Consider the following 26687-nt stretch of genomic DNA (forward strand, 5'->3'; position numbering starts at 1 on the left):
AAGAAAAAAAAAAAAAAGGAAAAAAAAACTAGTCCTAGGTCTTTTGTATAAGTGACTGGAAAAGAGGCACACATTTTGCCTTTGGACTTGAAGTTGGGAAGGGACATGAAGAGAGAGTCTGCTCAATAAAACAGAGTGCAGAGATATCCGATTCTGACAACATCATTTGAACCTCTGAATCCAGCTATACCTGAAGCCATACACAGTGCACGGCATGTGGTATGCTAAAATGGATTTTAAAGTATTCCCAACATAGACTTATAGAAACAAATCACATAGAGAATAAAGATTCTAAGTCTACTGCTGCTTGCTAAATGGAAAGAAGAGCTATTAACTTTTATATTCTTGTATTTGATTAACAACTATAGAAGTAGACAGGGAGTAGAAAATTATGTCAGTTCCAGTGGCTGGGTAAGGCATTTGCAGAGATCAAGACCAATCTTTTTCTCATTCCATGCATTCTTCCTGAGAGCTGAGAGAAACCCGGTGACTAGACAGACTCTCAAGCAGGTGGAAGCTGTGGATACCTGAATGTCTTGGCTATATATGCGGTGAGGTGACTTCACCCTGCGTGCTCAGCCACCCTGTTTATGCTTGGCGGTAGCATCAGACAGATCCAGATTGTGGTGATGAGTCACTATGGGCTTTCCCCAGCTTCAGACATAGGGTGAGTTCACATTTTATCCTTTAGCCTCTAACTGCCCCAGTAGGAGCTCCTGAATGGAATGATTTAAGTCTGGCCTTCAGGTGTTTTGAATATTCAATAGTAATTCAGCATTCAGTGAATCGAAATCTCTGGGTCTGGCGTTGTAGATCAGGGTCGACAACGTGTCTCTGTATAATAGCAAGAAAATATGTCATTATACCAGCTGTGAGACCATGAGCAAGTTATCTGACTTTTCTGTCTAATTTCCTCATCTATAAAATGAGAATAATAAGACTACATACCTCATAGGTTTGCTGGGAGATTAAATGAGTTAATACCATTTAAGCACTTTCAGTGGAGACTGGTGCCATGTAAATGTTAGCTATCATTACTACTGAAAAATAATAACTTTCTGTCTTGGACAAACATCTCTAGAACCTGGATATCTGAAACAAAACAAAGAAAAGGCAGAATGTTAGGATTTATGAAAATTGTGAAAAGTTCTATGAGAGTGTGCAATACTTCTCAGGTAGCAGTACTTTGAAGTCCAGTTTTTTAGTTTTTTGAGGTATTGAGTCAGTTGGCAAGCTGAATGGGAAATTTCTCAACAGGAAATGAAGGGGGTTTTCTTTGGGCTTCTGCTAGGTGATCAGTCACAGGCAAGCTAACTAAAATCTTGTCATCATACCTTCCCAGACAGTGGTTTCTGTAACTAGCAATAGTAAAGCTGGCAGGGGGTTGAGAGAGTTCTTTGAAATATCCAGGAGTTACAGGAAATGGTAGTAATTTAAGACTTGGATCCAACTTTAGCCAATGTCTCCAGGAGATGATGAGGGTAATGGTAACAAGCAACTACTAGTTTGTCAGAAATGGCATAGTTTTGATTTAAATTTGTAGAATGCTGTTAACATTTTATTTTCTCTCCCCCACCCCCGCCTGCCTTTTTCCTTCCTCTCCTTTCTCTCTCTCTCTCACACCACCCCCTGCCCCCACAGGAAGTATATGCTCCCTTCTCTAGAACTAAGCACTTTTAACAGTTTGCCATATATCCTTCCATTCCTTTTTCTATATATTTACATACACGCACACTCAGAAACGGTTCTGTAGGTGGCTTTAAAAAATTTTTATATAAATGGGATATTTTGTGTTGCCTTCTAAATTTCTTTTTCACTTAAAATGTCTTTTCTTTCCATGCCAATCCATATAGATTGATCTCTTTCTTTCGAATTGTTGCTTGTTATTGCCTTGTATGGGTGCACCATAGTTTGATTTATTGATTCACCACTTGGTGGAATTTGGGTTGCTTTCCATTTTCTGCTCTTACAAACAATCCTCCCATAGCCCTCTCTGGGCACATGCAGAGTGCCTTTGCTATAAGGTACATTTAAAAATAACTTGCTGAAACTGTTTTTAGATTTAAATTATAGAATATGTTTTCATTTCACTCTAAAATTTTCCAGTCCCTATGGGCCTTGGTGAGTTTGATCCTTTGGATAGCCACATTTCATTGCTGGCTAAAACCATTTCCTATCTTTTCAACAAAATATGTCCAGGTAATGGTGACAGCCATAGAAAGGTGAAATGTACATCTCAATAAGGCATTCCCTACTTTTAAGACCCACCCACAAGTCATAGTCACTCATAGAGTGGCAGCCAAAACATTTTTTTAATAAATTCTTTTTTTTTTTTTTATTTTTTATTTTTTTGCGGTACGCGGGCCTCTCACTGTTGTGGCCTCTCCCTGGCCTCTCCCGTTGCGGAGCACCGGCTCCGGACGCGCAAGCTCCGCTCACAGGCCCAGCCGCTCCATGGCGGCATATGGGATCCTCCCGGACCGGGAGCACGAACCCATGTCCCCTGCATCGGCAGGCGGACTCCCAACCACTGCGCCACCAGGGAAGCCCCAAAACATTTTTTTAAATCCTCAGGATTTCAGAGGTCATTCCCTTCAGCTGTAAAGCCTGGCAGCACTTTGTACCATTATAAAGTCTACCTCTTTTATAAGCACCAGTCCCTTCATTTCTAATTAAATTCTATGTTGAGTACACTTTGCTGGCAAGACTGCCACTGACGCCCATCTCCACAAGGTGCTCACCTCTAGTATTTGTGGTTAGCATTCTGCACAGCCTGTATGCTTCATTACCTTTGTTTGATAAAACACTTCTCTTTTTAAAAGCATGAGGCCAGATTTGCTGAGTCATATGTGATGTTATTTTTTTAACTGCACAAGCTCTACCACAAGGATTTGGGAAATTTATCATCTGACACAAATCTGTCGGGGACTCCTCAGCTAAGGTTAGTTCAAAGACTGTCTATTTAGTAAGTGACTGGGTACTCTGAGACAGTGCTACTCGAAGTAGCTAGTCCAGAATGAGATAAGGTGCTCGTCGTTCTACAATGTAAATCAACATGTTGTTTCATTCAGGGAGAAAATCTTGCTGTGAAAAAAATGTTGACTAAATAGTGGGCTTGGTGATGTAGCTGATTTGCTTTCTGGTACCAGCTCCTTCACTTGGACACTGGTTTCTGAACCACATGATGAGTAGCACTGTTTAAAGTGCTTTATGAAATCGAATGAATAAATGAATGAATGAGACATATCTAAGATAGATTAAATGACTTTTCAGGGTTGATGTGGGAGGATATGATTAAATAAAATTTTCCCTTTCAGTGGGACAATGTTCCTTGCCTGCTTTTGAGCTGCCACAGAGAGGGAAAGTTTATTTAAGGCACAAATAGCTCAACTGGCCACTGTTGCCTGTACTACTATTATTCCCTATCTCCCTATCAAGTTTATTTTCCCTTCTTGTGTTTTGCCCTTCTTACTGTTCTTATCTCCTTTTCCCATGCTCCTGCCATGGAATTTAAAGAGAGAAAAATAATGTATGGAAAGCTCATTGTATGGTCTCTGTTTTACAACCAGTTAAATATAATTCTCACTACAACAGGGTGAGGAAGGTATTACTGTCCACTTTGTAAATACTCAGAGAAGCTCAGTAACTTGGCCCAGGTCCCATATGTAATAAACTGACTGGCTTGAGAATTGAACCCAGGTTTGTTTGGTTCTCCCCAGGTGGTTGGGTCTCCTACTCTCACATCTGAGGAGGGTGCTAACAGAATCCAGGCCCTGGACAGAACCTTTTAAGGTGCCCACACTGACACACTTAAGTTCCATTTTGGAACTTGGAGGCTCCATTAATTTCAGTCACCTACTTTAATTGCCACGGTCCTACCACGTTGCCCACTTCTCTGTGTTTGTGTTACATACACGTGCGTCCCTGTAGGCTGTGAATTCCTTCATCTAATCATCTTTGTATCCCTCGCAACAGTGTATGGGGCTTTGAAAGTGGCACACTCGATGGGTTATGATATTAAATATGTTAGTCTATAAACTTCTTTATATGCCTAAGATAAATATTAAATGAATGAGACTGAGACTGAAGCGCTTATACTTTAAGATGTTGCGGTATGAATTCTATTGCACATGTGTGTCTACTAATAAAGCAGGGCACAGTGAGGAGAAAGGCATCAGGCAGCCCATCCTCCTGAAACGCACTCCTTGGTGTCCCTGGATTATGACTTTTGGAACGTCTTACTAGTCTCTAGCTTCCTTGAGGGTAGGAACTGGTCTTTTCTTTATAGGTTCTCTAGTGCCTACATTTTCTGGCATACAGTTCCTAAAACTTGAAAAATACTTGTGAAATTGTTGAATGTGCTAAGTTCTCAGCATTTCCTCTTAAACTGCTGTTACTGGTGCTCACTATGGACCCCCACGCGGTTCTTAGATGACAGATTGTATCTGGCTTCTGCTTCTGAGGTTTCCTTGTACTGGTCCGACATTTTCTTCTCCCTACTCCATCTCTTCCAGCTCCTGCTTTGCATCAGGCACAATTCTATGAGCAGAAGTACAGCTGGGAGGAAGGTGAGGGATGTGGGAGCATGGGCACCATGGTTTCTCCTGAGCAAATCTCCAAACGGGAGATGTGACAGTTCTTAGAAGTATGGTGAAATGCAGTCTGAGGAATCAAAGTCTGAAGGTAATCAGGTGTAAGCTTCCAAGAGTCCTCTCTCAGTGCAGTACTTAATGCCTGTAGCATGGAATTGTGACAACACATAGGAAACGCTGCCTACCAGGGAAGCTCATGTCCAAATTTCCCTGGGGCTGCTCACGTAGGTACTCTTTGCCTAAGATATTCCCCAATATCAGCACATTATCAAATGTGCTCGGCATAAACCACATTGTTTCTACAAACTGTTGAGGCACAGAGAGCCCCTCTTATCAGCTAGGGAATGGTGGAAACCCTTCTGAAATCCAAATTCCCAGATGCCAGCCAAGAGCCAACCTTGCAATCAGGTCTTTCTATGGACAGCAGTCTCAGGCCTGCTATGCTGATTCCTTTTTTTCAGACCCCTCAGCTTCAGATTTGTGTGTGGGGTGTGCCACCTTTACAGATCTTATAGGATGTCGGAGCAGTGGCCCCCATCATATCTCCATTTAACTCACCACTCTGGCTCCTGCATATTTAGATAGATGCTGCACGATGACAGCAGACGAAAGCAAATTCAGCCAAGTAGTAGCCCTGACTACGGCTGTGTGCCAGATGTGACATCTTGCCAGAGTCAATTAACATGGCTCTGGGTACGTGGTATGCGATCAGTGATCGGTTGGGTGCATGCTTTCCCATCCCTATTAAAAAACAAGATCAGAAACAGTTCACATTCACATGGAATTAATAAAAAGTGATGTTAACAGCCTACGTTATAACTCTCCTGCTTCTGTTATAATTGAAAGAGACCTAATCCAGGTAGATATTCTACAGAAAATCACTTAGTTCACTATATTGATGGATTATGTTAATCAAATGGGATGAGCAAGATGTGACCAGTAAATTTGAGGCCTTGATAAAGTACATATGCTCTAGAAGGTGAGATAAAACTCATGAAATTCAGGGGCCTACTTACCACATGAGTAAAATTTTGGGGGAGGAGTGTCCAGTGACCAGGGACAGGCTAGGACATGCCCTCTGAAGTAAAAGACAAATTAGTAAAACTTGCATCTCCTACTACGAATAAGGAAGCACAATGCCTAATAAGCCTCTCTGGGTTCTGGCGGCAGTGTATTACAAATCTAAGAATACTGCTCTCAGTTATATACTGGTGACATGAGGCTGCCAGTTTCGAGCGAGGCTGAAAGGAAAGAGGTCTATGGCAGATTCATATTGTGGTGGAAGCAGGCCTGCTACTTGGGTCACCTAACCTAGCAGACTCTAAGATATTACAGTTATTGGTGGAGGAAAAAATGTAGCAGAAGTTAAAGCAAAACCACTGTATACATACTCTCAATTTTTCTCTGCTCATTTTATTGAATAACTGAATGTATAAAAACCACGTAGAGAACATTACTGGAAAAAAATTTTATTCTTCAACTATATAATGGATTCTTCACCACTCAAATTGTTTCTATAATAATTTTATCTTTTTATTAAAACTAAATATATATTTTTAATACATTTCATCTTTTCTCAAATGAATGACTATGGTATAATTGTGATTATCTTTAGCAACCAAAATCCATTTCAAGAAATTTAAACTTGATATGGAGAAAAATGCCATATCAAGTCCTTTGTACCTGATTTGGTGCTGAGGTTGAACCGGTGTATTGGTTTGTTCCAGGATCCAGAGGCTATTCCAAGCTTGAAAGCAAAGTGATATCCTTAGGTTGGCCTTGGCTGCTTAAGGAACCTCTGGATGGGGGATGACTGGCTCTGCTCTGCACAGGACAGTTCCTTCTCAGGCTAAGCTGGAATCTCTGGGGACAGTGGACTGAGGTATGTACCGTGTTCAGGCATCTGTTTGGGTGGCAGGTAGGGAGGACCCTATCTCTTATGTCAGATTTCTATCTATTGGTAATCATTTCTCCATAAAAATAAATGGCAAGTGGGCAGCTCTGGGTTCTTGATGATACCAATACTTTGCCCACAGTTCTCTCTCTCTTGATGATACTAAGACCAATGAAAAAGAACACAAAAGCTGAGTTCACTGTGAACACTAGTAGTAGAAGTGACTGCGGCAACTGTGACGATAGTGGCAGAAACTGGGAACAGATTCTTGGAAAGGTCTTCTGGGCTTGATTTATTCTAAGCAGCCAGTAGAGATCTAGGATTTGGACATACTGTGCTTGGATCTATCCTCTTAGTTTTCTCCACTGTTGACTGACTTTAATTTTTTTTAAATTCAAAAACAGGTTGAGGGAAAGAGTCTCCATCTCTCTCACAGAATCTCCATAAAACTTAAGATCATACCCAAACTTCCCATTAGAGTGTCCACTATGAATTCAAAATTAAATAACTCAAATAAATATGGGTAGGTAATGAGTTTTTTTTAAGGTAGTAAAAAGATAGGGCCCCCATGATTTCTTCTTAGCATAATGCTAATCTTTCAAATGTGGGTAAAATCTCATTTAGAGGGAAGGTTTGGAATCCTATATGAAAATGTAACGTGTTAAAACAGAAAATTCTTAAATATAAAAAAATTCAAGTGACCATATCCTTAATGATATTAATATAACACAAATAAAATTACAATGAACATTAGCAAAAAATGCAGCTCATTTCTAGTTAACACATTGAAATAACTGATATTCAAATTGTAACTATTATAGCATGGACGTGTGAATGAAGTTCATGAATGTACACGTTTCAAAGTAGAATTTGGCTTTGGGCTAGTAATTTTGTTCTGATCCACAGTGTTTATGACTCTTCATTTCAGTTGTTTTTACTAAGAAATTAGGAGATGAACCTAAATTTCTGACCCTTGGATTAATCAGAAAATAACTAAGAGTTATTCCTTTGTAACTTCAGTAAGAAGTTATTCTAAAATTGCTGTTTACTTATCTATTTCTCTAAATAAAAGCTCTTGGATAGTAATCTACTCTCCTAATTAAAGGAAAATATTATAACTCTCTCCAATTCCTATTTTAACTAGAAGAGCCACATCATTATTTTTAATGGTTTCTTCTGCATTTCATATTTTAAAAAACGTTAGTAACACTACCTTCTGTAAAATACAAAACAGTATCCAGTTACTACTGGCATTCAGATTTTGAAGATATACCTTTATGATGAAATAACAGTCATGAAACAAACTGTTCAGAACTGTCAGAGTAACCATTTGAAAATCAGATTTATGACCCTCTTTAAAAATTTGTTAAAGCTATGCTGGTTTACATCAAAGTACTCCTAGTGAGGAGAAATGATGTACTGTACCGAAAAAACAAGACCTCATCAGGGGTCTTCTTAACTTGGCTCTGAACAACTTTAAAAGCCAAAAGATCTGCACCATATGTTGTTCTCAAGGTCAGTACCATGGGATGCCCTGTAAAAAGATCTTTTGGTATTACTGATAACAAAAGCACCTTGGATTGGATCCACAATGGACATGTGTTATAAATGAATTCTGCTTTGTGGTAAAATACAGTTAAAGTACAATTCAACGTACTTACCATAAAGCCTACATAAGCAAAGGTACTCCTTTGAAGCCAAAAATCTGATGCTGCTAAAGTGTCCAGTTTCTACTATTACAGCTTAATGTGGCTGATTTGAAATCATTTCCTTAGTCCTACAGAATCTTCTTGATTTTTAACATCTGACAATAGTGACCTGGCACTAGTTTAGGTCTATAAAAACATAATTGTCCCAAGTCACCCAAAAACATGACAACCAGCACAAATTTCTGCACATCTTAAAAAAAAAAAAAAGCCTTTGGGTAATAACACTAATGCGTAACGCTGCGGAGGATCCAAAGAAGCACTCTAAATGATGGATATTATTTAATGATGGTAATCATTTTCTGAAAAGCTGTACCAATAACAATTTCAGGTAGAACATAACATGAAATTATTTCAGGAAATATAGTCTTGTTCTATGCTCTCCTGACACCACTCCCAACAGAAAGCTTCCAGTCTATTTGCTGTTTCTTGGCTGATGAGACATTCATCCTTTAATTCCCTGATTGTCTTTCTCAATGATTTTTGTAAACGTCTTTCTCGGCCTAATACATTCCGCAGACTTTTCTTGGTATCCTCTAGCTCGCTGATCACTTGATCTAATTTATGCTTAAGTTTCTTTGGACTGTCCATCACACTGTAGCTATGTTCCTAAAAACATAAACACCAAGTTATTAAACCAGACAGACAAGCAGTGAGATAAAAAACTATAACTAGGCCTCAGCTATTTCTCCACTTACTATACTTAGAGAAGATCTTTAAGTTGGTGATACTAAGAGGTTTAAAGAACACAGGAAGAGGATGGGGGTAGAACAGTATTTCAGGCGCCTAGGGCCTCCCTCTTTGTCTAAGGCCAGGCATACACGAGGAGTACAGAATCCTGTGGATGGGAAGTACTTCTCACCTGGAGGTAGGTATCTGCTTATGAACAGCATGACATTCACAATGACTATACAGCTTTTGGTCCCTAAGTGTGCAGCTGCTAAGTTTAAGTTTTACCTATCACAAAAACTTAAATTTTTTAACTTTTAACTGAATTGCTTTATTTTGATGAATATTTCACTTTATAAGGTATGACAGGAAAGGAGCACTGAAGCAGGTCCTCAGGCTGGGTGTTATGGATTTAGAGAGGACTCTGGTCTTGGGGTTTTAAAGAGATAATTTAAGTTCTCAGTATTTATTGTGGTTACGTTTATGTCTGCTGGATAGACTTTTCTTCATCCAAAAACAACACTGGCATATCTTATAAATGTAACATAAAATAATTTTGAAAAGCTGTTACTTAATATTAAAATTAGTGAAGAGGACTTTGCTCTCAGCCAAGATGAGATAACAGACTGGATTGACTCCTATCTAAAAAAACCCCAACACACGGCCAAAAGATGTAAAACTGTTTGAAGATAAACAGGCATCAGGCAACGAAGACAGATACTGCAGAGAGCTGGGAAACAAAGAGGTGAGTCCTATGATTGCCCAGCTTACTGCCTTGAGAGAGTTCTAGGCCTCAGTGCAAGGGGAGGAAACCCAGGTAGAGTTTGGTAGATAGAGTTGAGGAGATAGTGCAAAGTATCCAGGGAGACCAAGGTGGCTACAGTTCATAGGGCAAAGTATTAGAGAGGAAAGAGCTACACACAGAGAGAAACTTGGAGATCTTCAGAGGCTCCCGCTCCAGTATTTCCTTGTAGGAAACTGCTCGAGGTTGAGGAAAGAGTGACCAGAAAAGATCAGGAGTGCCCTGAGCTCACAGGGCATAGACACTACTCCCACCAGGCAGACCAGATTCATGGGGCACTGAGCAGAGTATACAAAAGTCTTGCCTCAGTGGTGGAGAACAAATAGCCTGAGACTGAGCACTGTTCTAGTCCTGCCTAATAAAGCAAAACCTGAAAGGATCAAATTGTTTTCAAATAACCAAACTCCATAACCAAGCTCAAGAAAACAGGACAGAAAACTATCCAACATCCAGCAAAGTAAAATCCGGCACTCAAAATCTACCAGGCACACAAAGCAGCAGGAAAATACAAGCCATAATAAGAGATAAACCAATCAATAGAAACCAACCCAGAACTCACAAATGTTAGAATTAGCAGACAAGGGAATTAACAAAGTTATTAAAACTGTATTATATATGTTTAAAAGTTAAGCAGGGACAAGAAAGATATTAAAAAAGAATCAAATAGGATACCCGGACATAAAACTTACAATTTAAATTTATTTATAATAAAGTTAATAGATTTATTATCATAATAAATAATATATATTTAAATATTATATTATTTAAATATCTTTAAGAGATAATTTATTGTTTAAACAAAAATAATAAAATATAGTGTGGGGTTCATAGCATATGTAAAGTGAAATGTATGATAGCAGTAGCAAAAAAGGTTGGAGAGGAGAAATAAAGTATATTATGATAAGATTCATATACTATATGCTAAGTGGAATAATATCACTTATCATGTAGCCTGTGGTAAATTAAAGATGGATGCTATAAACTCAAAAGCAACTATCAAAGAGTTATGGCTGATGAGTGAAAAAAAGGAGATAAAATGGAATTGTAAAAAAAATTCAGTTAATCCAAAAGAAGGCAAAAAAAGAAGAAAATGAGAACAAAGAACAAATGGAACAGGAAATAAGTAAGATGACAGATTTAAACCAAACCATATCACATTAAGTAATGTGATATAAAAAAATTTAAAGTAATGTAATAATAATCACATTAAGTATAGAGTTTAAATAATCCAATTAAAAGGCAGAAACGATCAGGTTATATTAAAAAAATCAAGACCCAAGAGTACATGCTGCCCAGAAAAAAAGCACTTTAAAGATAAAAAGACACAAACAGGTTGAAAGTAAAGGAGTTGAAAAAGATATACTACAACAACACTAATAAACAAAGAACTAGAGTGGATATGTTACTATCAAAGTAGACTTCAGAGCAATGAATATTACCAGGGATAAAGAAGGCCATTTCTTAAAAATAAAGGGGTTAATTTATCAAGACATAAGAATACTAAATATTTAGTACCTAATAACAGCTGCAAAATGTAACACGCAAAAACTGACAATTTAAGGAGAATTACACAAATCCACAGGTATACTAGATTAACAGCTCTCTCTCAATAAAAGATAGAACAAGTAGACAAAAATTAATTAAGAATGCAGGTTTGAACATTATCAATTTGACCTAATTGACACTTATAGAACATTCTGGCTAATATCAGCAAACTATACATTCTTTGCAAACGCATGCAGAACGTTTACCATGACAGACCATACTGTAGGCTATAAGTCTCAAAAAAAAGAATTAAAAGCATTCAAGTCACACAATGTATATTCTCTGACCACAACAGAATTAAGTTAGAAATTAATAATAGAAAGATATCAGGGAAATTCCCCAATATTTGAAAACTATATAGCACACTTCCAAACAACCCATGGATCAAAGAACAAATCAAAATGGAATTTGGAAGTATTTTGAACTAAATGAAAATGAAAACACATTTAATTTGTGGAATGCCGCTAAAGCAATACTTAAGGAGAAATTAATATCACTAAATGCCAACGTTAGAAAGGAAGAAGCCTCAAATCTATGACCTCAGCTTCCATCTTAAGAAACTAGAAAGATGAGGGCTTCCCTGGTAGCGCAGTGGTTGAGAGTCTGCCTGCTGATGCAGGGGACACGGGTTCGTGCCCTGGTCCAGGAGGATCCCACATGCCGTGGAGCGTCTGGGCCCATGAGCCATGGCCGCTGAGCCTGTGCATCCGGAGCCTGCGCTCTGCAACAGGAGAGGCCACGGCAGTGAGAGGCCCACGTACCGCAAAAAAAAAAAAAAAAAAAGAAAAAAGAAACTAGAAAGATGAGCACATTTTACTGAAATAAGTAAAAGGAAATAATAAAGATGAGTGGAAATCAGTGAAGTAGAAAATAAAAACAACAAAAAAGAAAAATGAGAAAAATCAGTGAAAGCTAGTTCTTGACAAGATCAACAAAACTGACAAATCTCTAGGCAGACGGATCAGCAATAAAAGAAAACAAACAAATTACTGATATCAGAAATGAGACAGATGGTATCACTACAGATTCTATAGATATTGAAAAGATAATAAGGAAATGTTTTGAATAATTTTAAGCTAATAAACTTGACAACTGAAATAAAATGGAAAAATCCCTTGGAAGATAACATGCTCCTTAAAAAACTTTCCCACAAAGAAAATTACAGTCCCAGATAGTTTTACTGGGGAATTCTACCAAATATTTGTAGAAGAAATAACTGCAAATCTATACAAACTTTTCTAGAAAATTGAAAAATAAGGCAACATTTTCTAACTCGTTCTTTGAGGTTAGCATTATTCTGATACTGAAACCAGACAAAGACATTCAAAGGAAAGGAAACTACAGGCCAATATTCTTTGTGAACATACAAGGAAAGATTCTAAACAAAATTTTAAATCTAATCCAACAATATATAAAAGGGATAACATCATGAAGAAGTAGGGTTTATTCCAGAATGCAAGGCTGGTTTAACATTAAGAAATTAACTGGGGAATTCCCTGGAGGTCCAGTGGTTGGGACTCTGCTTTCACTGCCAAGGGCCCAGGTTCAAATTCCTGGTGGGGTAACTAAGATCCCACAAGCCAGGTGGTGTGGCCAAAAAAAAAATAAAAACAAATCAATCAACGTAATTAATCATACTAACAAACTAAAAAATAAAACCCAAATGATCTCTCAACAGACACAGAAAAAGCATCTGACAAAACTAACATTCCTTTCTGATAAAAATTCTCAGCAAAGTAGGAACAGAAAGGCACTTCCTATGTAACAGTATGGATGGACCTAGAGGGTATTATGCTAAGTGAATTTAAGTCAGACAGAGAAGGACAAATACTGTATGATTTCACTTATACGTGGAATCTAAAAAACAAAACAAATGAACAAACATGAAGCAGAAACAAAGTTGTAGATACAGAGAATAAACAGGTGATTGCTAGAAGGGGTGGGGAGGAAAGAAACAGGTGATGAAGTAGGAGGAACAAACTTCCAGTTACAAAGTAAATGAGTCAAAGGTATGAAATGTACAAGTGTTGGGAATACAGTCAATAACTATGTAATATCTTCGTATGGTGACATATTGTAACTATACTTATTGTGATCAGTTTGAAATGTATAGAAATATGGAATCACTATGTTGCATAACAGGAAATAACATAATGTTGTAGGTCAATTATACTTCAAAAACAGACAAACAAACTCAGAAAAAGAGTTCAGATTTCTGGTTATCAGAAGCAGGGGTTAGGAGGAGGGAGAATTGGATGAAGGCAGTCAAAAGGTAAGAACTTCCAGTTACAAGAGAAATAAGTACTAGGGATATAATGTACAACATGACAAATATAATTAACACTGCTGTGTTATATATGAAAGTTGTTAAGAGAGTATATCCTAAGACTTCTCATCACAGGAAAAAATTTTTTTTTCTATTTCTTTAACTTTGTTTATATGAGATGAGATGATGGATGTTCACTAAACTCAACTGTGATAATCATTTCCTGATATGTATAAATCAAACCATTACTGTACACTTTAAACTTATACAGAGCTATATGTCAATTATATCTCAGTAAAACTGAAAGAAAAAAATTGAAAGGTACTTCCTCAATCTGATAAAGGGCAGTTATGAAAAACCTACAGTTAACATCATATTTAATATCATATGAATATCTTTAATAGTGAAAGACTGAACAACTTCCTCCTAAGATCAGGAGCAAAGCATAAAGATCATTTCTCAGTACTTCTCTTCAGCATAACCTTGGAGGTTCAAGGTAGTGCAATAAAGCAAGAAAAAGAAATGAAAGGCACTCATATTGGAAAGGAAGAATTAACACTGTTCTTGTTTTTTGTCCATGCCACGTGGCTTGTGGGATCATAGTTCCCCAACCAGGAACTGAACCTGTGCCCTCAGCAATGCAAGCATGGAGTCCTAACCACTGGACCGCCAGGGATACCATAAAACTGTTTTTAATGACAGACACCATGATTGTCTATGTAGAAAATCTGATAACCTCTTTAAAAAAGCTTTGATAATTAATATGTGAGTTTAGCAAGTTTGACAGATACAAGATTCATATACAAAAGTCAATTTATTTAACAGAGAGCAGACAGCAGAAGCAAGAAGAACTACAATCCTGCAGCCTGTGGAACAAAAACCACATTCACAGAAAGATAAGACAAGATGAAAAGGCAGTGGGATATGTACCAGATGAAGGAACAAGATAAAACCCCATAGAAACAACAAAATGAAGTGGAGATAGGCAACCTTCCAGAAAAAGAATTCAGAATAATGACGGTGATGATGATCCAGGACTGTGGAAAAAGAATGAAGGCAAAGACCAAGAAGATGCAAGAAATGTTTAACAAAGACCTAGAAGAATTAAAGAACAAACACCTAGAAGAATTAAAAAACAAACAAACAGAGATGGACAATACAATAACTGAAATCAAAAATACACTAGAAGGAATCAATAGCAGAATAACTGAGGCAGAAGAACAGATAAGTTACTTGGAAGACAAAATGGTGGAATTCACCGCCATGGAACAGAATAAAGAAAAAAGAATGAAAAGAAATGAAGACAGCCTTAGAGACCTCTGGGACAACATTAAATGCAACAACATTCACATTATAGGGGTCCCAGAAGGAGAAGCGAGAGAGAAAGGACCCGAGAAAATATTTGAAGAGATTATGGTAGAAAACTTCCCTAACATGGGAAAGGAAAGAGCCACCCAAGTCCAGGAAACACAGAGAGTCCCATACAGGAAAAACCCAAGGAGAAACACACTGAGACACACAGTAATCAACTGGCAAAAATTAAAGACAGGGTATCCCTGGTGGCGCAGTGGTTGGGAGTCCGCCTGCCGATGCAGGGGACACAGGTTTGTGCCCCGGTTCGGGAAGATCCCACATGCCGCGGAGCGGCTAGGCCCGTGAGCCATGGCCGCTGAGCCTGCGCGTCCGGAGCCTGTGCTCCGCAACGGGAGAGGCCACAGCAGTGAGAGGCCCGCGTACCGCAAAAAAAAAAAAAAAAAAACAAAAATTAAAGACAAAGAAAAGTTACTGAAAGCAGCAAGGGAAAAAGGAAAAATAATGTACAAGGGAACTCTCATAAGGTTAACAGCTGATTTCTCAGCAGAAACTCTACAAGTCAGAAGGGAGTGGCATAATATACTTAAAGTGATGAAAGGGAAGAACCTACAACCAAGATTACTCTACCTGGCAAGGACCTAATTCAGATTCTATGGAGAAATCAAAAGCTTTACAGACAAGCAAAAGCTAAGAGAATTAAGCACCACCAAACCAGCTCTACAACAAATGCTAAAGGAACTTCTTTAAGTGGGAGACACAAGAGAAGAAAAGGACCTACAAAAACAAACTCAAAACAATTAAGAAAATGGTCATAGGAACATACATATCGATAATTACCTTAAATGTGAATGGATTAAGTGCCCCAACCAAAAGACACAGGCTTGCTGAATGGATACAAAAACAAAACCCATATATATGCTGTCTACAGGAGACCCACTTCAGACCTAGGAACACATACAGACTGAAAGTGAGGGGATGGAAAAAGATATTCCATGCAAATGGAAATCAAAGAAAGCTGGAGTAGCAATACTCATATCAGATAAAATAGACTCTAAAATAAAGAATGTTACAAGAGACAAGGAAGGACACTACATAATGATCAAGGGATCAATCTAAGAAGAAGATATAACAATTATTAATATATATGCACCTAACATAGAAGCACCTAAATACATAAGGCAACTACTAACAGCTCTAAAAGAGGAAATCGGGGCTTCCCTGGTGGTGCAGTGGTTGAGAGTCCGCCTGCCGATGCAGGAGACACAGGTTCGTGCCCCGATCTGGGAAGATCCCACATGCCGCGGAGCGGCTGGGCCCGTGAGCCATGGCCGCTGAGCCTGCGCGTCCGGAGCCTGTGCTCCGCAATGGGAGAGGCCACAACCGTGAGAGGCCTGCATATCGCAAAAAAAAAAAAAAAGAGGAAATCGACAGTAACACAGTAATAGTGGGGGACTTCAACACCTCACTTACATCAATGGACAGATCATCCAAACAGAAAATTAATAAGGAAACAGAAGCTTTAAAATGACACAATAGACCAGATAGATTTAATTGATATTTAGAGGACATTCCATCCAAAAACAGCAGATTACACTTTCTTCTCAAGTGTGCACAGAACATTCTCCAGGATAGATCACATCTTGGGTCACAAATCGAGCCTCAGCAAATTTAAGAAAACTGAAATCATATCAAGCATCTTTTCTGACCACAACGCTAGGAGATTAGAAATGAATTACACAGAAAAAACATAAAAAACACAAACACATGGAGGCTAAACAATACGTTACTAAATAACCAAGAGATCACTAAAGAAATAAAAGAGGAAACCAAAAATTACCTAGAGACAAATGACAATGCAAACACGACGATCCAAAACCTATGGGATGCAGCAAAAGCAGTTCTAAGAGGGAAGTTTATAGCTATACAAGCCTACCTCAAGAAACAAGAAATATCTCAAACAATCTAACCTTACACCTAAAGGAACTAGAGAAAGAAGAAAAAACAAAACCCAAAGTTAGCAGAAGGAAAGGAATCATAAAGATCAGAGCAGAAAAAAATGAAATAGAAACAAAGAAAACAATAGCAAAGATCAATAACACTAAAAGCTGGTTCTGTGAGAAGATAAACAAAATTGATAAACCATTAGCCAGACTCATCAAGAAAAGGAGGATGAGGACTCAATAAAATTAGAAATGAAAAAGGAGAAGAGACTAAGAGACTACTACAAGCAACTCTATGCCAATAAAATGGACAACCTGGAAGAAATGGACAAATTCTTAGAAAGGTATAACCTTCCAAGACTGAACCAGGAGGAAATAGAGAATATGAACAGACCACTCACAAGTAATGAAATTGAAACTGTGATAAAAAATCTTCCAACAAACAAAAGTCCAAGACCAGATGGCTTCACAGGTGAATTCTTTCAAACATTTAGAGAAGAGCTAACACCCATCCTTCTCAAACTCTTCCAAAAAATTGCAGAGGAAGGAACACTCCCAAACTCATTCTATGAGGCCACCATCACCCTGATACCAAAACCAGACAAAGATACTACAAAAAAAGATAATTACAGACCAATATCACTGATGAATATAGATGCAGAAATCCTCAACAAAATACTAGCAAACAGAATCCAACAGCACATTAAAAGGATCATACACCATGATCAAGTGGGATTTATCCCAGGGATGCAAGGATTCTTCAATATATGCAAATCAATCAACGTGATACACCATATTAACAAATTGAAGAATAAAAACCATATGATCATCTCAATAGATGCAGAAAAAGCTTTTGACAAAATTCAACACCCATTTATGATAAAAACTCTCCAGAAAGTGGGCAGAGAGGGAACCTACCTCAACATAATACAGGCCATATATGACAAACCCACAGCAAACATCATTCTCAATGGTGAAAAAGTGAAGCATTTCCTCTAAGATCAGGAACAAGACAAGGATGTCCACTTTCACCACTATTATTCAACACAGTTTTGGTAGTCCTAGCCATAGCAATCAGAGAGGAAAAAGAAATAAAAGGAATACAAATAAGAAAAGAAGAAGTAAAACCGTCACTGTTTGCAGATGACATGATAGTATACATTGAGAATCCTAAAGATGCCACCAGAAAACTACTAGAGCTAATCAATGAATTTGGTAAAGTTGCAGGACACAAAATTAATGCACAGAAATCTCTTGCATTCCTACACACTAATGATGAAAAATCTGTAAGAGAAATTAAGGAAACACTCCCATTTACCACTGCACGAAAAAGAATAAAATACCTAGGAATAAACCTACCTAAGGAGACAAAAGACCTGTATGCAGAAAAGTATAAAACAATGATGAAAGAAATTAAAGATGATACCAACAGATGGAGAGATATAACACGTTCTTGGATTGCAAGAATCAATATGGTGAAAATGACTATACTACCGAAAGCCATCTACAGATTCAATGCAATCCCTATCAAACTACCAATGGCATTTTTTATGGAACTAGAACAAAAAATCTTAAAATCTGTATGGAGACACAAAAGACCCCGAATAGCCAAAGCAGTCTTGAGGGAAAAAAACGGAGCTGGAGGAATCAGACTCCCTGACTTCAGACTATACTACAAAGGCTACAGTAATCAAGACAATATGGTACTGGCACCAACATAGAAACATAAATCAATGGAACAAGATAGAAAGCCCAGAGATAAACCCACGCACCTATGGTCAACTAATCTATGACAAAGGAGGCAAGGATATACAATGGAGAAAAGAAAGTCTCTTCAATAAGTGGTGCTGGGAAAACTGGACAGCTACACGTAAAAGACTGTAATTAGAACACTCCGTAACACCATACACAAAAATAAACTCAAAATGGATTTGAGACCTAAATGTAAGACCAGACACTATAAAACACTTAGAGGAAAACATAGGAAGAACACTCTTTGACATAAATCACAGCAAGATCATTTTTGATCCACCTCCTAGCGTAATGGAAATAAAAACAAAAATAAACAAATGGGACCTAATGAAACTTCAAAGGTTTTGCACAGTACAGGAAACTATAAACAAGACGAAAAGACAACCCTCAGAATGGCAGAAAATATTTGCAAACGAATCAACGGACACAAGAGTAATCTCCAAAATATATAAACAGCTCATGCAGCTCAATATTAGAAACGAACAACCCAATCCAAAAATGGGCAGAAGACCTAAATAGACATTTTTCCAAAGAAGATATACAGATGGGCAAGAAGCACATGAAAAGCTGCTCAACATCACTAATTATTAGAGAAATGCAAATCAAAACTACAATTAAGTATCACCTCACACCAGTCAGAATAGGCATCATCAGAAAATCTACAAACAACAAATGCTGGAGAGGGTGTGGAGAAAAGGGAACCCTCTTGCACTGTTGTTGGGAATGTAAATTGATACAGCCACTATGGAGAACAGTATGGGGGTCCTTAAAAAACTAAAAATAGAATTACTATATGAAACAGCAATCCCACTAGGCATATACCCAGAGGAGACCATAATTCAAGAAGACACATGCACCCCAATGTTCACTGAACCACTATTTACAATGGCCAGGTCATGGAAGCAATCTAAATGCCCATCGAAAGACGAATGGATAAAGAAGATGTGGTACGTATATAGAATGGAACATTACTCAGCCAAAAAAAGGAACGAAATTTGGTCATTTGTTGAGATGTGGATGGTTCTAGAGACTGTCATACAGAGTGAAGGAAGTCAGAAAGAGAAAAACAAATATCGTATATTAATGCAAATATGTGGAACCTAGAAAAATGGTACAGATGAACCGGTTTGCAGGGCAGAAATTGAGACACAGATGTAGAGAAGAAACGTATGGACACCAAGGGGGGAAAGTGTGGGGGGGGTGGTGGTGTGATGAATTGGGAGTTTGGGATTGACATGTATACACTGATGTGTATAAAATTGATGACTAATAAGAACCTGCTGTATAAAAAAAAGTAAAAAAAAAAAAGTCAATTTATTTCCCCACATTAACAGTAAATAAAACAACACTGTCTATAATAGCATCCAAATATATAAAATATTTAGGGATAAATCTGATAAGAGGAGTGAAAGACCTGTACACTGAAAACTACAAAACACTGCTGAGAGAATTTAAAGGTCTAAATAAATGATGTGATACAATGAATTCATGGGTTGGAAGACATAAAATAGTCTTATTAAGATGTCAATTCTTCCCAAATAGATCTGTAGGTTCAACATAATCCCAGTCAAAACTCCAGCAGGATTTTTGTAGAAATTTATAAAGTAATTCTAAAATTCATATGAACATGCAAAGGACCCAGAATATCCAAAACAACTTTGAAAAAGAACAAAGTTGGAAGATTAACACTGTCTGATTTCAAGAATTATTATAAAGCTATAGTAATCAAGACAGTAAAACAGATCCGGATTCCAGGCCTGGTTCTAACATCAACAGGCAATGAGATGAATAAAGCTTCAATAATGTGTGTGTACGACTGTCCTTTAAGAAAACCTAAAGACATAACTATTTTTTAAATTAGATATTTCCATATAGAAACTATAATACCCATAGGGAAGAATTAATTATTGTATTTTATTGGTTGAAATATCCTAGTGAAAGCACTCTTTGAACCATGTAACAAAAGATTAACTACCTGTGGATCATTATTGCAAATATATAAATTATAATGCCCCTGGGAAGAAGTATTTCTGGATATTACATATTGAAAAAAAATCTCGAACACCTAAACTCCTAGTTTTTCAATAAGATTTTGAAAACTTAATCCTAATAGAGAGGACATGGTCATCTTAATAATATTAACATTAGCCCAGTAGGTAATTTTACTTACAAAAATGAACTGGGACTGGACTTCTTCGATACACGAGGAAGCACCAACAAGCTGGTGATTGTGGTTTGTGACTGGAAGGGGTTTGAGGGTGAAGTTTTTCCTACAATGAAGCTTTTCTCTTTTCCCCTGTTAAGAATAGTTAATAACAATCATTGAAGATTTTCTGTCCTTTTGAAAAATTTTAACCTTCTTAACTGTATGTAGTAAAATTAATATATTTCTTTTTATGGAAATTGCTTTTAAAAGTCAGTAAAATTTAGGGGCTTCCCTGGTGGTGCAGTGGTTGGGAGTCCACCTGCCGATGCAGGGGACACGGGTTCGAGCCCCGGTCCGGGAAGATCCCACATGCCGCGGAGCGGCTGGGCCCATGAGCCATGGCCGCTGAGCCTGCGCGTCCGGAGCCTGTGCTCCGCAACGGGAGAGGCCACAACAGTGAGAGGCCCGTGTACCGCCAAAAAAAAAAAAAAAAAAAAGTCAGTAAAATTTAAATTTACTGAGAGTACTTTAAAGGAACTTCCCCAAAGTAACTCTAAAGTTGATCTGGAAACATGAATTTTTCTGGAAAAAAAAAAAAAAGAGTGATAATGAGGGAAGATATACGCTACAAAGTATTAAAAATACCCTACTCAGTAACAATAGTTTAAAAAGTGTACTACTCTCTTAGAAAAATCTGAATAGATCATGTAGATAAGAGCCTTTAGGATAAAAAGTGTCATTCTAAATAAGTGGAGAAAGGCTATAAATCATGAAAAAATGAACTAATTATGAAAAGTTATATCCTTTATGTATAATAAGTCAAAATGAAATTCTATATACTGAAAATTTATGTAAGAATGAAAACAATGAGGAAGTAGAAAAATACATGGGAAATATTTACATAATCTTAAAGGGGAAGGCTAAAGTCAGATAGCACAAGAGAAAATATAGGACTACTCAAAAAAAAGTCTGAATTTCAAACAAAACAAAACAAAACAACACAACCCTATAATGTGAGCTAAAGACAAATAACAAAAAGTAACTGCAACATAGATGGCAGTTGAATGATCCATAGCTTCAATATCTAGTGTTGTTCCAAAACAGCTTAGAAAAAGACAAAAATAGAAGAGGACCTGAATAAGTAATTCACATAAGAAATAAAAACGTCTAATAAACATATGAAAAAATGCAGAAACACATTTTCTAATATTCATATTAGAAATATTCATATTCTAATATTTTCTAATATTCAGAGATAAATTAAAACAATAAGATGCCATTTTTGCCTATCAATTTTACCAAAGGTTAAAATCACAACTTACACTGAGGATTAGGGGGGAACAGACACTTTTATGCATAACTAGTAGGTAGTAGGTAAGCAGATTGGTATAAGTTTTATGGTGGGCCTTTATATATGTTGACTTCACTATAAAGTTTAGTTAAAAAATTGATGTTCCATATAGGTTTCTCTTAAAAACGTGATCCCTTGAGCTGCAACACAATCATGCATGGTGCTTGTTAAAAAGTGCAGATTCCTAGACTCCAAACCAAACTTGCTGAATCAAATTCTTTGGGAGAGGGGCACAGGATTCTGCATTTTAAGCAAGCTCCCTGGATAATACTTATGTAGACTAAAGTTTGAAAGCCATTGTTGTGGAAAAAAAAATATTTTTAAGAGGACATTTGTCACACTGTCCTTGTGTCTTTTTTTTTTTCTTTTGGCCATGCCACATGGCTTGCAGGATCTGATCAGGGATCGAACCACTGCCCCCTGCAGTGGAAGCGTGGAGTCTTAACCAGTGGACCACCAGGGAAGTCTCCTTGTGGAAAAATATTTAACATCATGGAAAACAGTAGTTAAGAGTGAACTTTGAAGCCAAAATGGCTGGGTTCAAATCCAGCCTCTACCATTTAACAGCAGTGCGACTTGGGGAATGTATTCCAGCTTTCTGAGCCTAAGTTTTCTCAAGTGGTTAAATGAGAATAATAATAGTATTTAACTCTTATGGCTGTTTTGAGGACTAAAAGAGTTAATATATATGCAAAGTGCTTAGAATAGTGCCTGGCACACAGCCAGCACTATATGAATGTTGAAAGAACGAAAGAGTGAAGCAAAAAATAAAAAGGATATACAGTATAATTCTATTTTGTAAGAATACATATAGATGAATTTATATAGAATTTATATAGAAACATACACATACAAATGACTGGAAAGATACACATCAGAGTGTTAACAGTATTATTTCTGGATTACGTGATTATTGTTAATTTTAATTTTCTTTTTGATTGTATCATCTAATTTCCTATAATAAAAAATTTACTTGTTATTAGGAAATAGTTTTTGAAAGTTAGTAATTTATCGTTTATTTGATTTAGTATGTCCATATTTCTTAAGGTCTTCCTAACATTACAGATGACTCCCTGCTATAGGAAACAAACCCTTGAGAGCAAGTTGCACAAGATATTGTACACTTATTAATATGGAAGAAAGTGAGGCAGCCTCCACTGGATAGCTCAGGTACTGCAATATGAACACCCGCGAACGTGACCCAGACCACCTGGGAGCAGGCACTCTTCTGGACTACTTCCCTCGTTTCCAGCTGTCAGGAAGGAGACACCTTTCAATGGAGGTTCACGACTATTGTTGTGGGAACCCACAGGCTCTCCCTGAATTCTCCACATTGGAATCAGTCAGTCTCTATAGTTCCTGGATGCGAATACACTTCCAGGTATACGAAGTCCAGTGAGATACTGAGGGTGAAGCAGCCCACCCACGGCACTAATATCACTGAGGAAAAAACACAGAATTCAACCAGAGTTTACTTCAACAATCCTTTAATTGTCTTTTTCTGACCTCTCTTCTCCTTTCCTAATCCTGTTTTGGTTTGCTACCTTCTAGTCCTACCTAGGCTTTAAGCTTGAATGTATCAGGCTCTAAAAGTATACTTTGGGGCTGTCAGAGGCTCTGCTCTTGACTTCTGCTGCAGTGTGAGGAGCACTGCCAGCTTGGAACTTCAGTTCAACCCTCTCATGTTCCTCCAGTTTTCAGACACGAATCTTGAGCTATACCAACTCCTAAGGTAGGCCGCTTCACCAAACCCTAGTAATATACAGATATTTCTGAGTGGATACTGGCAAAATTCTCCTACTACTCATTACAAGAGCTTAAGCAGCAGTTTACAAACCTAAAAACTTCAAGAATGGGCTTCAAATTAATAAGCAAACAATAAAAATGGTAGCAAGTGTGGTGAAGTTTCTTAAATAGTACCATAAAAAGTGGGTAATGGGGCTTCCCTGGTGGCGCAGTGGTTGAGAGTCCGCCTGCCGATGCAGGGGACACGGGTTCGTGCCCCGGTCCGGGAAGATCCCACATGCCGCGGAGCGGCTGGGCCCGTGAGCTACGGCCACTGAGCCTGCGCGTCCGGAGCCTGTGCTCCACACGGGAGAGGCCATGGCAGTGAGAGGCCCGCGTACCGCAAAAAAAAAAAAAAAAGTGGGTAATGATGGTAAGCAGTATCTCATAAACAAACCTGTGAGTGAGATGGGGAATCAAAGATAGAAGGTATGACTCCAGGTTTCAGTTTAATATTTGGAGCACTTCTGTCAAAATCTGTCTTCTTAAAGTGCCTTGAACACAACACATCTCCTTTTTTAGGCTCCCAAATGTCTACAGTATTCACATCAAGTCTTTTCATTGCTAATACCCATTTTCTTTTGACGTTTTCATCTGTGGGGAATCTAGAAAAACATACAAGAAGTATTTTAAAATTAAACACTACAGATATATACTTGAATTAAGGCTGTGCCTAAATTGATTCTTGGTATTACTCTTGGGAACTGGAATATTGAGGAAACCATCATGACTCATGCTTTCTTAACTTTCAGTTTTCATAGTCAGATTTTTCTACCAAACATGCTGCAGGCATATGGCCCTCATTTACATCTTTCTCATATTATAAAGAAGGAAAGTTTCAAACGACATTTAACACCTTTTAGTAAGATCCACAATTGAGGGTTTTTCTTCATCTGTAGATGATAAAGAATATCACTTGGGCCTTTTCCTATCTGAGGAATTTATCACAGATGAACAGAGATACTTGTACTTTCATTCTTCTGTAGGCATCAAAAAAGTTGCTTAGTACAGCATTTAATGCAAAACAGGGGTATAAATGTTTAGTGAATGAATGCAGAGAACACCTGCAGAGTTTGGAATTTTGGAGATCAGAATTATTTTGAGATCTGGAAGCCAATAACCATATCTTTTCCAATTTTTCCAGCTGGTTCAAATCCTTTTTGGAATACAGTAGGGTACACATACTCATTTTTGATTTCCTTATACCTAGCAAAGTAGTTAGCAGGTCTTTCTCTGGCACACAGCACAGTGCCTGGCCCAAAAGCAGCAAAATAAACCTTTAGCAAATGCATAATTATTAAATCTTATTGCTCCTTCTTTCCTATTCTGTCAGAAGAATGACTAAAATTTTAAATTAGGACCATCTTGGTTGTAATTTGGTTCAGGACCATCCTGAACTTGTAATTTATATTTTTTCTCTACAACATAGGCTTGATCTATTTCTAAAGGACAGAATATATTTAAGCAAAGATCCTTCAGATTGTAAACTATACGTAAACAACACTGAACTTCTTAGAAGCTATGTTAAAATACAAAGTAATAATATTAGCAAAAATGAGGTTGATGATATTTTTGTTAATCAGCCTGTGATACCTTTGCAGGTATCTTAAGCTTCTAAACGAAATGATAAAAGTGTAAAAGTATCACTGTCATTTCAAATTCAACTCAAAAGGCTATTTAAAAAGAACCTGAGCACTAAAGTTCAAAATTGAACGTCTAGGGCGTATAGCTCAGGGGTAGAGCATTTGGCTGCAAAACTGATGATTTAAGTAGAACTATCTTTTGCTTTTTCTAACAGTCAGAAGTACTTGGCTTAACTACAGCAGAATCTTACACGTGAAATGTCAGTCCTTTTAGCTTGGAATTTGGTAAACAGCGAGAAGCACATCCAATGGCCGAGCAACATTTCACCATGGTTTTAGCAACTCATACCAGAACTGAAAGAAAATTAAAAGGGTAAGCGTTAGTTAACTCCAAAGCTAAGGGTAACATAGTTACCTTTCCCGGTACCTTACAGTATGTTTTAGGTAACATGAAATCATGTTAGAAAGCCAAAGGGAAATATTTTCTTCCAAAACCTGCAGCTCTGCTCATACAATTTTCTAGGGGTTTGGCTCTTTAATAAGGCAAGTCATATTTAGCGATGCACTGAGGCGCCCGATTTCCATTTAGGAGGCCGGTACGTGTCCCTTCCACCGCTTCGTACAGGCACCATGTTCCCTCGCCACCACACCTTGGCACACTGACTCCTCCTGGTACCCTAACCTAGGCTGAGCTCCCAGCCCAAGCGTTGCTTCCCCAGGGAAACCTTCCCTGACAGCCAGATTAAGTCAGATCCCTTCTAGGATTAGCTCTCGGGGAACACACACGTCTCCTTCCTAGCACTTCTCAAAACTGTAATCCTCCATTTATTTCAGTCCCCGATGAACGTCTTTCTCGACACCAGTCTGTGAGCTCCCTGAGGGCACGGTGGGGAGTGCGTTTTTTCTCACTTTTGTCCCCACGGCGTAGCTGCTGACTGGCACAAAGTAAATGTTAGGATATATACTGAAGGAATGAAGAGGAAGTAAAGGAGAAGAGGACGTAAGAAAGGAGCTCTAGACGCTGAGAAGCGCCTGGGTGCCTACCTGCCGGCTGTGCACGCTCCGGACCAGCTCAGAGCCAGGAGGCCGGGCCGAGCTCCGCCCCTTTCTCGAGGCTCCGGCCGCCTCCGGGAGAGGGAGGGGCCGCCCTGTCACAGGTGCGGATGCGGCCGGAGAGCGGCCCTTCCTCTGGGGCCTTCCTCCTCGCCCCGAACCACGCCCAGGGTGTGGGCGGGTAGCTAAGGGGGGAAAAGGGGAGGCAACCTAAGAGTCATTGCCTTTAGAGGCGAACAGAGACTAATGCAGACAACAGAGATTGCGCTTTCCCTCGCTTCCGTCTCGT

At 38.2% G+C, this 26687-nt stretch overlaps 1 protein-coding gene across 3 annotated transcripts; it reads right to left on the bottom strand.

Annotated features, from left to right (window-relative positions):
• Window positions 1-5154: 5154 nt before the first annotated feature.
• On the bottom strand, window positions 5155-26618 carry THAP6 (THAP domain containing 6). 3 transcript variants are annotated; one of them, XM_082611440.1, is made up of 6 exons: window positions 26390-26618; window positions 25597-25699; window positions 24160-24367; window positions 20651-20776; window positions 6276-6339; window positions 5155-5333 (listed from the first exon to the last, which is right to left on the bottom strand). In XM_082611440.1, the coding sequence occupies exons 2-6, from the start codon at window positions 25674-25676 to the stop codon at window positions 5170-5172; spliced, it is 642 nt and encodes a 213-aa protein (XP_082467566.1). In that variant the 5' UTR covers window positions 25677-25699; window positions 26390-26618; the 3' UTR covers window positions 5155-5169. The 3 variants fall into 3 exon arrangements, with proteins under 3 accessions (XP_082467566.1, XP_082467565.1, XP_082467567.1); XM_082611439.1 differs by lacking the exons at window positions 5155-5333; window positions 6276-6339 and adding an exon at window positions 7191-8801 and having other exon boundaries at window positions 26390-26597; XM_082611441.1 differs by lacking the exons at window positions 5155-5333; window positions 6276-6339; window positions 20651-20776 and adding an exon at window positions 7191-8801 and having other exon boundaries at window positions 26390-26604.
• Between the last annotated feature and the right edge of the window lie 69 nt (window positions 26619-26687).

Source organism: Mesoplodon mirus (genome assembly GCF_964341445.2).
Source record: "Mesoplodon mirus genome assembly, chromosome: 2".
NCBI lineage: Eukaryota > Metazoa > Chordata > Mammalia > Artiodactyla > Ziphiidae > Mesoplodon > Mesoplodon mirus.

Excerpts from the sequence above, each read along its gene's own strand:
- THAP6 (XM_082611439.1), bottom strand. The coding sequence starts at position 25,676 with ATGGTGAAATGTTGCTCGGCCATTGGATGTGCTTCTCGCTGTTTACCA. Across the intron at positions 24,368-25,596 it reads AAAGGACTGACATTTCACGT|ATTCCCCACAGATGAAAACG; the intron begins GTAAGATTCTGC and ends ATGTTTTTCTAG. Across the intron at positions 8,802-20,650 it reads TCCAGTCCCAGTTCATTTTT|GAACATAGCTACAGTGTGAT; the intron begins GTAAGTAAAATT and ends TTATGTTTTTAG.